Here is a 13,056-nt window from a genome sequence, read left to right on the forward strand (position 1 = left end):
ATTCAAATTTTGAAAGCTCACTACACAGTTATTGAACCCTTAACTTTGAGTTTGTACTATTTCCATGACATGTTTTGACAGAATTGACACAATTTTACAACTTTAGAAGCTGAGTAGCCTCAGGCAGTCTATTGGATCATATTACAACCAAACCTCCGCACCTTTCCAAATTACAATCCTGTCTCTGTAAAGGTCAAGAGATGTTGTAGGCTCTGTACACTGAGACAGGAGTATATTGTCAATGTGGTTGCCTTGACAGACATCAGCACTGCTCGTACTAAGTCTACTCAAACTGGGTGTTATTAAAAATGGAAATTCTTTTCATTTATATTTTATGATTATGTAAAAATAGTAATGGCACATGAATGAATGTTTCAAAGACATCCAATATTGAGTAACCCCCGGGAGTACAAGAAATCATTATCAAAGTTCCCTTTTATGCATCATATAATTGACAGTTCAGTGTCCCGATTGACAGCTGCATAGTTGCCATGACAATACATGGATCCAGTGGAAAACAGTTCATGATATAATTAACTCTCAGAAATTGAGAAGACACCAGTCTTTTTGTGTAAAGGAAATTATTAGATACTTCAAATTGAAGTGTGAGTGCATAGTATGTTTTCTGCCATGTTTTCTGCCATTTTGATTTTTCGCTTGTCCGAGGACAAACAAACAAAATATTCAAAAAAGGAAAATGGCAGTTGGGATATCTGAAATAGTGTAGTAGCGTTAGTGTTTCAAGTCTACAGGTCGGTAACTTAAACTGTGAGTGACAAATCTGGTTATATTGATCCATGTATACTTTCGTCACATTTAATAAGTTAAACGCACATTCAATTGTAATAAGATGAGTGACGTAAGACATATTTCATGCAAAAGGTGATATTCTGGGTGAAATAGCATCCTTATAGCAAATATATAACTTTGAATGTAACATTATGTGTTGCCTTAGTAATCAAAAGAAGACACAACTCTGAATACACAATATCAAGCCAGGCTTTCAAAATTTTTGCTATTAACAGCCATTTTCTTGTTGTAATGTTCTTTGAACAGGGACAATGAAGAAATGAGGAATGAGTGAGACTTCATGAATTATGCTTATAAACTCAAATCGTGAGATTCAGTGTTTGTTTTTTTTGTTTGCCACCCATATCATACCTGTAGTGCATTATTCAAGCACAGACCTGTGATCATTCAGTAAGGTCTAATGTGTAAAATCTATCATTGCAAGGAATTTTATGTCATTAGTTTGATGAGTCAGGGAGACAGTGGAATATGATTAAACATGATTTACAGAATTTTTATCATATTGCTTTGAAAGTAATATTTTGAATTTAAATTTGCAAGTCTGTAAAAGTGTGAAAACACAAACTGAAATGAATTGTTCAGAGGCAAAGTTTGAATTTTGAAAAATCTCTGAAACAGTCATGTCTTGAAAATTAGACTCACCAAATTTCAGTGCTTGCAGTACAGGTTACTGATATGAGGGAGTAGTAAGGTCAGTCGGTGTTCGGCTTTGATATGGCATCTTGATGGATATGGCAAATAGTAAACCGACAATTAAATTGCAATTTCATTATCGTGCACATTCACACATCCAAACGGCAGACTTTAACTCTCATGTTATCATTTTTATGATCATTGTTTTGAAGATGGAACTTGTCACTGTTGTCATCATTTCAATAATGTACAAACCCTGTTGATGTTGGCAGCATAATAATGTAACAAACCCTGTGGATGTTGACAGCATAATAATGTAACAAACCCCGTGGATGTTGACAGCATAGTAATGTAACAAACCCTGTTGATGTTGACAGCATAGTAATGTAACAAACCCTGTGGATGTTGACAGCATAGTAATGTAAAACCTTGTGGATGTTGACAGCATAGTAATGTAACAAACCCTGTTGATGTTGACAGCATAGTAATGTACAAACCTTGTGGATGTTGACAGCATAGTAATGTAACAAACCCTGTGGATGTTGACAGCACAGAGAAAATGGCTGTGTAATGATAGTCAAATACAACGTATGACACAACTCAAATTTCTAGATTACTACTATGTAGTGTATATTCCTGAATATTTTATATATTTGATCATGAAGCTGCTAAATTCTTCAATTTGACCAAATTTAATCGAATTTTATGACTATTCATAAAGATAAGGATGTTATTTAGAGCATTACATTAGATCTAACACTGCCAGTCAAAAGATATAGCAGTGGGAAAACTTGTAACTATTTTTGTTTTCAAAATAATATTAAGGTTCTCCTTAATCCTACCATAATGTAAAAAAACCAAAACTGATACTAGCACTAATTTTTTGTAGTATTTTTGATACGAATACATTTTTTTTCTTCACACATCCTCTTCCATAAGTCCTAAGATTTCACATAAGTACTTGTAAATAGTTTAGTGAAGTGTATTATTTTGTAGATGTGATAGTGTGTACTAGTAGATGTTATATCCTAGTTTTCAGCCTAGATTTATCTTCAGTGTATGATAGTGATAATGATCAAACAACTTTGAAAGGCCAGTGATTTTCTCTACTGCACACTTGCAGCTTACGAATACATTTCTTACTTAATGTATGCACATATTTTGCATAAACACTCCGATTCTTTTTCTAAGCATGCATATATATTATGCCTGTGCCTAGCTGATTGTAAAAGTGATAGTAGACATCTGTACATCTGTGTACCATTTTTGGAATGGGGTCTTTGTTGCACTGCAAATGCAAGTGTCAAATTCATCACAACTTCTGTGATTTGAAATTGTGAAGAAAAAAGATCTTTTGTAATCCAGAGTATGCCACGTTTACAAATATCGTATATGCACAAGAAGCAATGGTTATTATCATTTCAAAAATGCACAACTTGTGTAAAATTTCTACCAAGCTTTTATTCATCATACAAGTTTTGAAATTGGAAAAATCGTACTTGGGCTGATGGTTTCCTTCTCAGATCATTTTACATCAAATCACATTAAGATTTTGAAACGATGCTTTTTCATCATTTTTGTCTTTTGTTGTACCAATGAAAGAAAAGTTTGTTTCAAATTCTATGGTTACATCTTAGAAACAAAATACTTGAAAACAGAAAATCTTTGTAACACTGACAAGTGTCATTCCAAACATGGATGTGATGTATAACAACATTCAAGTTCAGCCAGCCATATTTAACCCAACGAAAAGTTTAGTACAACAGAATTCATTACAACAAAGAACAAACTGACATATAAATAGAAGTGACATGACTTATACAGAGGAGAGAGTTTAGAGAGAAGACTTCTTAATTCTTAAGATGATACCAGCCCCATTTATGGCACTTTCTATTGTGTCATATTTTTCTGTCATATTATATTCCTACGTCAGTTCATGTTACATTTACTGGTACTGTTTTATTCGCCTTTGTGTTTCTGTCATAGCCCTACATCAAATTTGTAACAGTACCAATAATTCATGAGAAGGAACATTCGATCTATTAATGGCAGAAATGTAAACTTTATATTGTGCTGTTTTTCATGAATAAAACGTTCAAATCCATTATTTTAAAACCCCCACTTTACAATTTTATGACATACTAATGTAGTTGTCTTTTATGATTGCTATTTGAGAATAACATAGTTTCCTCACAAGTAGGATGTGATTTGCTGATGAATTTATTTTCTTGAATAAATAAAATGTGCTGTTGTTTGTCATTGTAAAACAACTCATGTGAAAGGAAAGATTTTTGTGTTATATGTCAGTGCTTGTTATTTAGTGAATACAAATGAAGCGACAGTGAATTCTGTCTTCAATGTCATGATGTACTGACATTTTCAAGTTGATGACATTATGGAACAAAATACATCAATGCTACATCTCCTAGATCATCTCCTTTTGTCAAAATTGTACATTTTGACCGTTTTTATCAAGTTTTATATTTTTTTGAATTATTCAAACTTTGGAAATGAAATGTAATATTGATTATTCATGGAAAACATTTAATGTATAACAAAACTGTACTCACAGCAAAAAGCGCCCCCATTCACAACCAACATTTCCCGCCAAAAGTATTGCATATAAATTTCTTGTATTTCTGAACTGCGATAGCTCAGTTATACAATGTGAATTTCATCAGCACTGACCATCAGCAGAAATTCGATCAAAACATTAAAAATTCTCAAAATTTCCAGCAATATTGCTAGAAGGTGTTGTCTTAGAATGGTAGTGAAAGGGAACATAATTCCAAGATGGCTGCCTCGTAAGATCAGAAATGCAATTGCATGGCAACACTGTATTCTCCATTAAGGGTCATGTTGTCTGATTGGTGATGTATAATTGGGGAAATCTGCAGCTGGTGTATATCATTTATCAGACGTGAGGAAAGTAAAATGGATTTTAGACTGTATTTTACTGGCTTATCATCCACCCTTCATAGTAAATGTCTAAATTTGCAGCTGCTTTCAAACCTGTAGAAACCATCAACTTTCTGGACAATTATTTTGTTGTATATCTGTGTGACAGCAGACAGAATTGAAAGATGTAGATTTTTTTGCCAGTATAGCTGCAACGTTCTTCAGTCAGGCACTTATTACAATTAGAATTTCTGGAAATATTTAAAATTTGATAGAATTTCTAGATGTATTGAAAATGGGGAAATGTCAGTGAAATTTCTCTGTTTTATTTGAATATTCATTGAATGCTTTGATGAAGTACTTAGACTTGTGCTACTTTTTAGTCAATTTCTGTCACAGTGTGTAGTTCGATTATCTGGCATGCAAGTTTTATGAGTTTCAAACCACTAATGGAAACCCATATATTTGAACCATCACATGTACATGTATTTCAACCTTTTAAATTACATCAGCAGGAAATTAAAATATTATTTCTTGTCATTAGAATTTAGTCTTGCCTCTTTTTGTCCTAAACTTCATATTTTTACTTGTGCTATTCTGTGTCCTTCCTATTCTTCTGTGAAATATCAACGTATAGCATAGCATTGTTAAGCAAATATATACCTGATACTAAAAAATCTAGAAACATATTTAAAACCTATAGTAAAACATTTGAAATAAAATCAAACATACCAGGAAAATGTTGAGGAAAAAAGTCATTGTGATGAGTTTATATGTATTTCATCGTCTCCCCAAAGTTTAATGTACTAAATGTGGGTATCTTACGCTTCAAAGTAGGTCTTGGGTACATGTATAGCGCCCCCAACTGTAATATTTTTAAAGCAATATAGTGATGGAGATAAATAGATGTAAACATAAAGAATTCCCCAAGAACAATGCACTTTTGTAGCATTCCATGACATTCCATAATGTGATCAGACTATTCCACAGAGAAATAGGGATGGGAGATGAGGTACAGAGCATATGATATTTGAAGGAATCTAAACTAGTGTAATTATATATACTGTAATGTAAAGACTCTTGTGGAAACAAAAATGGATGATGAAAAGTTACCCTAAAACTTTCCTCTGAGTTTTTTCTGACTTGTTGTGAAATGTGTATGGAGATTGTTTATAATCATCAGCACCCCCTCCCCCAGTAATGAAGTCTCAAACAGTTAGCAAATACATAAGATTAAATCCAACCAAACAAAAATGAAGAGATATTGTCTTGATATTTTTCTTCCATTTTAATTTTCAAAGACCAGTTTTGTTTCCAATTAAACCACAATTTTTTTACAACTTTTTGGACCAGTGATAAAATGAATACTGCCCTCTAGTGACAATGTCTTGATAACAAGTTAGCTAATTTTAGTCATTGATTCTTCATGGTTTCTTCTGAGTTGTTCATTATAACAGCTACTTTTACCCTTCTTGATCCACTAAAATATTACTTGGTGATGCTCTATAGTTAGAAAAGAAGGACATGTTCATCCACAAAAACAATAATGAAATAAATATACTGAAATGTGCCAAGGTTTGTGATAAGTGTGATAAATCATAGACTTCTTGCATTTTAATGATGTAATTTGCATATCACAGAATGCTTGGATGCTAATGATGTAATTTGCATATCACAGTATGTTTGTATGTTAATGATGTAATTTGCATAACCTAGTTTAGTTACATGAACTGTACATGTATAAACAGACATGTTCAGTCTAATGCAAATGAAAATTATAACTAAGTCTCCACAAAATGTTACACACACTCACTATAAATGTAAAAGTAACTTGCAGAACAGACTGAAACTTAATACAGCACTGAGTTTTGTAATCATAAACGGATGAAGTGTTCATTACGGTACACTAAGCATGTACTAACTCTACTGGAATACAAAGCAGTAGCAGAGCATAAAAGGATGTTTTTTATAATAGAACATTTACAATAACAAGGTTTCATTACAGAGAGTAACAACTCACAGGTATGCATGCAATCATAGCCATTCAGGAATGTGTGTGAAAATGAAGTCATTCTCATAATAAGAATTCCTACTCGGATGTATTACCATGACAACTAATGGATTGAGGAGAGGCATTTCTGAAGGCAGATGTCAAGATGTTATGACCCTCTCTCTACAACTACGTCAACACACATAGTTCTGTTCATTTGGAGAATTATGTCAAGGAGTAACATCTGTTCAGACAGCAGATTCAAGAGTTACTTGACAGATAATAAGAACAACTTTTAAGCATTCACACACTTCAAAATCCACTTCATCAATGCACAACATCTTTGCCTTCCTCTTTCTGATGGCATAAGCCTATTAGTTATCATTTAAATAATAGTCTGAATCAAAATTCATTGCAACATCACCCCAGAGACTATGTTTACACTGTGGTGCAGATCTAGAGAGAGGGAAGAGTGGAGAGTGAAAGGAGAGACAAAGAAACAGATGGATATAGAGGCATTGGGAGAGCGAAAGGGGAGAGAGAGCAGAGGGAGAGACACACTGAGACAGAGAGGAGATAGAATGGAGGGGAGAGGACAAGAGAGGAGGGGGGAGGGAGAGACGGTGATCGGTGACAGTGAGCGTTTCAGACAGGAGTAGGAATAATGTGATCTACTCTCTGGGCACCATTATATACAGCATATATTGAAATTGATGAGTCCCTTTAGTTGGCAAAATGCCAGCAATGATGATGAAGATCAAAGGACAGTTGATGTATGTGAGCAGACAACCTGCCTGCAGACATGACATTAATTTCATTAAAAAGACACCAACTCTAAATTCCTGAGTAGTTGATATTATGACTTGTCCCAATCTAGTGGTTGATTTTAGACAAATAACTCAGTCATTAAATTGATCATTTCTTAATAAAACTAATTAATGCCAGAGTCCTATAGATCATCTTGTTAATAACACAGTAATATACAACATATAATGTATACCTGGCTGAACATTACACACTATATTGGCTGAACTAAATACTCATCAAATTCATAGACATTTATGTACCGAATAATATTTGTATTTTGGAGCAAAAATGAAATATGATTTCTGTTCACTATTTTTACAATTCCTTGCACAGCATGAGATGTGTTCACTATCAAATGTACTCTTTAAATGCTCATGATTCACTTCCAGGTTTTCACGTTAGTTTTATATTATCAATTATGATTACAGAGGGTCAATCTTTTGTTCTGGACCAACTCTTTCTATATCTCTTCCAGACAGCTGTCTTTCATACTTCAACTGTTATTCTAGTCCAAACTGAACTCTTATGTTTAAAGCAATATTGGTGTTAGTAATATTTGGGGTATAACTTTTTAGTCAAGGTTCAATCATGATATGTTACATGTTTCATCTCATCTGTTACAAAAGAGGAAATTAACCACCAGTCCTGTAGTTATATATAATCAGTGGTACACATAGTAACTGCACACTGAATAACATTTTCATCAAAGACAAACTTTTGCAATGATCTTAGCCTGTTCTTGTACACAGGCTATGCATTGTGAAAAAAAGACAGATTTATAGATTTATCTAAATTCACATTTTGTGACTTTTATTTATAAATTCCAATCCTGAAGACAAGTAATTCATTACATAAAGCAAATAACTTGGGAAGAATTAGAAATGTACACATTTTATTGCACATTTTATGAATATCCATTTCCATATTTTTATACCACAATTTTGCAAGTATTGAGAAACAAAGACACTTCTCATATGCAAAAACAGCATAAGATATAAATTTTGTCATCAGCAAATTTTGTCATCAGCGTTTTCCTTTTGAAATAAGTTAATTGGAAAGATGTTAAAGATTTGCTTAAAGATGGGCAAATAATTCAACTTGTACAAAAACACTTTGCATGGAGAGCTTTTCACAACCAAATATCAGCTTTCGTTTGTACACAAATTGGCCACATGAGGGCGCTGTTGCAACCTAAACACCTGCAAAAGTATCAAAATCCATGTACAAATAATAAAACTTCAGTGTTTGCATACAGCATTGCACACTGTCAACTACATGTATAAATCTATGATCCTTATTAGTACCCTTCCTCAAAAAAAACTTAAATTGAGGAAAGGAAAGTAAATAAATCACACTGTCCTTACTACTTGTACTACTGTAAAACAAAGACTACTCTTTATTTTCTTTGCAGAATCAAATTTTTATCATGATGATTTTATTTCCCATTATTTGTTGGATTTTGTTGAAAGTTGACAGAATATGACCCTGTATTTGGGTCTTGTTGGAGTTGGAAGTTATTAGTTGAAAGTCCAAATGGTCTGAGAACCATGTTGCCTAAGTCTTTTAGCTTGTCCATCATTTCTGTTTTCAGTTTCTCATTTCGTGCTTTAATTTCTTCTGGTAGTCTCTGAAAACAGAAACAGAAGAGAAATTGAGAAGATTGGTAACATTATATCATATGTACATTACACATTGAATGAAGACAGGCTGTTTATATCATGCTATCAATGCCAATATGGCTCTCATCTTTAGAATATAGAAATGAACACATTGAAATTTTGATTCCTATGGTAACTGAGTCTCTTAATGAGTCGCAGTCAGTAACACATGCATAACTTAATAGATTTTGACAGTTTAATTTGTTTAGTAAATGGGGGGGGGGGGGTAGATTTTAGTCAGTAACTCTGGAATATTATTTAGCTTGAGACAAGAACACGATACACATTACACATTCCCTAGGAACCAATGTAGATTTCTCACATGCACACATCTCTAGCAACTAATATACCAGCAGGTTTTTACTCACCATGCATGCTTCCCTAGCAACCAATGTAGCAGGTTCAAGTTGAAGTACTTTCTGGTAGTCCTCTAAAGCTTCATCTAATTTGTCAACTTTCTCGTAGGTTTGGGCTCTTCTCAGGAGTGCTTTGACGTACACAGAATGAAGTTCAAGAGCTGTACAGCAAAATAATGAAACAACATAAAGCTGCTTTAGTTTTCAAATAATGAATCACTTGGAGAAAGGTGTTACTTGGGTTTGACCCTTCCAATAACGGGTTTTCTGTAGGATATCTTTGCTTCTGAAAGGCAAACTTCATAAATAAAGTGTACAACCACTTATACATCCTGATCAAAACCAGTTTGTTAGACCTCTGGTGAACGGAAGGTGAACTAAAGTAAAGTACCCCTGTCCATCGAACAGCTTATTATCTCTGAACATTGTTATGGTTTACCATCTATAGTTGAGGTGAGAGGTCAAAATTAATACAAATCACTCCATTTAAACATCTTCACCCTTGACCTGACCCCACACATGACCTTTGACCTAACACTATAAGCTAGCAACAATGATGCACCTGGTGACAGGATCATCCCTTACCTTTGGAACAGTCAACAATTGCCTCTTCATTTTCATCCTGTGACAATAAAAGAATAGAAAACAATGAAATGGAACTACCCAGTAGAATTGTTACAATAATCAATTTTATCAATACCATATTTGATATCTATGTATATCTCTTGAATCCACAGTATATTGTCATGACAACAAGCACATTACTCTAATTCATCTAAATATACAACATTTCATCGTTAAGATAAGAAATTATACAGTTTGGCTACTGGGAGTGCTATTTAGCAGCATTATCCTACCAAAAGAGTAGCCCAGCATGGCTATGTATAGAAAACTCCTTGCAAAGTGTTTCCTGGTGAAAGTGAATGATAGTCAGGACCATTTCAAATGTTTTTCAAGTTCTTTCCACTCAGTTTGTTGAGTGATTCTTGTAATGCCAAGCGACAGGCATACATAACAAAAATTTCTACCCTCCTTTTTGCAAATATAACTAAGAGTTTTTTTTTATCTCCCTTTGACCCTGAACTTGAACTTTGACATTTGACTTACCATTCTCAGGTGACAAGCAGCTCTATTTGAATACATAATGGCTCTTTCCTTCTTGTAGCACAATGGACAAGTTAGTAGAGCATTGGTGTATGCATCAATTGCCTCACCATATTCTAAAGGGACGATAAATCAACATTAAATAAATACCAATGTAAAGGTTTGGTGAATTTGTAAAGGACAAAAATTGATGGAAATACTGAAAACTGACAGCTATTGTACTGGGGCTTGAACCTGGTTACAAAGGAGAAGAAGCAACACAAACTTAGAACTTTACAGGGATCTAAGCTAAAACAAAAACAAACTAACCTTCATTTTTGTAAAATTCATTGCCTTTATTTTTCAATTCTTGAGCTTCATCTTTCCGAATCTGAAATCAAGAAAAGCAGAAATTATACGCAAGACCTACACTGAAGAAGTCAATCAGTGACTGAAAGGGATTTCTCTATTGTTTAGTTAACTTTAGACTACATTTGTATTTGTTTGTATGCATAGATATGTATGTACGTATGTACATACACACACACACACACACACACACACACACACACACACATACACACACACACATAAATACATACATACATACATACATACATACATACATACATACATACATACATACATACATACATACATACACACACATACACACATACACACATACATACATACATACATACATACATACACACACATACACACATACACACATACACACATACACACATACACACATACATACATACATACATACATACATACATACATACATACATACATACATACATACATACATACATAAACAGAAAAATCTGCAACAATTTATTTCAAAATGTGTTGAAATTAAAAATCATCATAAACTAAGATTTCCCTTCCTCTATTTCTCTAATAACTTACCTCCTTTTCTTCATCTGTCATATTTGCTTCCAATTCTTTAAGACATTCTTCATCTTCTTCTAAAGTTGTTGGTTTTACTTTCACTTTCTCTTCTTCCTGATTCTCTGCATCTTCCTTTTCATCTGGTAGTTGGAAATCTTCTGGTTCACTGGACTCAGCACTGTCATCAGTTTCTGTCCTCTCTCCATTGTCAATCACATCAGAGCTTTCCTTCTCTTTGCTCTGGTCTTCCACTTCACAATTTTCAAAAGTAGTATTGTTTGTATTATCTTCATTAACTCCTACTTCAGGATCATTTTGTGTTTCTTTTGATTCGTTCTCTTCCTTCACAATTTTTGGGGAAGTTTCTCCATCATCTGTCCTATCCTGCTGTGATATTTCAAAGCTCACACTTTCTTCGTCTTCATCACATAACTCATTTTCCTCTTTTCCAATAGTCCTAGTGTTTACCTCTGTAATATCTTGGATATCATCCGTAGCATCAAAAAATTCATCTTCATCATTTTCATCATCGGAAATTTTCATCTCAGCTAATTTTGCCATGTCAATGTCAACATCTGATCTTTGTTGATTATTATCCAGAGATTTCACATCACAAACCTCACTACTTACTGCACCATCGCTAATCTCTTCTTCTTTCCCTTTCTCCATATTTCAATTCTGATGAAACAGTAACCCAAGCCTTTTCCAGTTCTTTATGTGTTAATTCTGAAACTAAACACAACAATAACAGACTATCAAGCACTGATTCTTAAACAACAGTTGATTTTTTACAGCCAAATCACAAGTACATTATGTCTGAGGTTTTGAAACCCTGGTCAAAGAAAGGGCTAGGAAATCTGCTGTCGAAATTACTCCATACATCGGTGATCACAGTGTCTTTGCTAAGGTTGGAGACCCAAGTAACAAAGGGGGAAAGAGGTAAAAGTTGCACAGTTTCACATAGAATCTACCATAATTTAGTTTCAGACCCCCGGTAAAATTACTGGAAAAATCAGGTACATTTTACCACCCTTAACAAAAACACTGGATCACCACTGACCAGTGATATTTCCTTAGAGATGTCTCTATAGATTTCCTCTACTTCAAACTATACCCAACACACTCGTAAATACTCAGCAATAATATATTCCAATATGATCTTGATTGATTGAATGATAATGATTAATTTGGAGTTATTGGCCCCTGACATATTTTCACTTGTATCACTAAACCACTGGTGACTCACTTTGTGTATCTGTCACCAGTACTGTGAGATTTGACAGTGTATTAGTGTCTATGCAGAATAGAACTTTTCCAGTAACTAAATTTATGTTTTGTTTACTTCATTTCTATATATAAAACACTGTCATCACTAATTCTCTTGTTCATATCGTATCATGATCATGATCATCATCATCATCATCATGATCATCATCATCATCATCATCATCATCATCATCATCATCATCATCATCATCACCACCACCACCACCACCACCACCACCACCATCATCATCATCAACAACAACAACAACAACAACAACAACAACAATAACAACAACAACAACAACAACAATATGATCATCACCAACACTGCCATCACAACCATAACCACAACCACCACATGGTAGAACTAGAAGTAGATAGTAGTTATTAGTACATCATACATGAGAAAATTAGTCACAACATCGACATGTGCATCACTAGAATAGATGTTATTCTTTCGTGTTGTAGACATTTCTATACCAACCTGTACTTAAACCGATCTAAACATCAAGAAGAAACATGTTACTGTGCATTAACTGCTGTGTTCCTTCGTTACTCCTTGGCGTTTTGAAGAGCTGCAGGCCGAATTCTGCAAATCACTTCCGGGTTCACAAGCTCATAAAAATAGTACGGATCCTTGACCCAGATAATC

At 34.0% G+C, this 13,056-nt stretch overlaps 1 protein-coding gene across 1 annotated transcript; it reads right to left on the reverse strand.

The window, feature by feature from the left end:
* Positions 1 to 8,065: 8,065 nt before the first annotated feature.
* On the reverse strand, positions 8,066 to 13,012 carry LOC144446576 (uncharacterized). The gene is made up of 7 exons (XM_078136373.1): positions 12,889 to 13,012; positions 11,157 to 11,870; positions 10,566 to 10,626; positions 10,260 to 10,372; positions 9,738 to 9,774; positions 9,165 to 9,313; positions 8,066 to 8,765 (listed from the first exon to the last, which is right to left on the reverse strand). The coding sequence occupies exons 2-7, from the start codon at positions 11,805 to 11,807 to the stop codon at positions 8,574 to 8,576; spliced, it is 1,203 nt and encodes a 400-aa protein (XP_077992499.1). The 5' UTR covers positions 11,808 to 11,870; positions 12,889 to 13,012; the 3' UTR covers positions 8,066 to 8,573.
* Positions 13,013 to 13,056: the final 44 nt, after the last annotated feature.

This window comes from Glandiceps talaboti, chromosome 15 (assembly GCF_964340395.1).
Source record: "Glandiceps talaboti chromosome 15, keGlaTala1.1, whole genome shotgun sequence".
In the NCBI taxonomy this organism is placed as follows: domain Eukaryota; kingdom Metazoa; phylum Hemichordata; class Enteropneusta; family Spengelidae; genus Glandiceps; species Glandiceps talaboti.

What these genes read in the sequence shown, in the direction of transcription:
- LOC144446576 (XM_078136373.1), bottom strand. Translation starts at nt 11,807, where the DNA reads ATGGAGAAAGGGAAAGAAGAAGAGATTAGCGATGGTGCAGTAAGTAGT. An exon ending in TGAATTTTACAAAAATGAAG is followed by an intron (nt 10,373 to 10,565) that starts GTTAGTTTGTTT and finishes TCGTCCCTTTAG; the next exon opens with AATATGGTGAGGCAATTGAT. An exon ending in AATTGTTGACTGTTCCAAAG is followed by an intron (nt 9,314 to 9,737) that starts GTAAGGGATGAT and finishes TTTGCTGTACAG; the next exon opens with CTCTTGAACTTCATTCTGTG.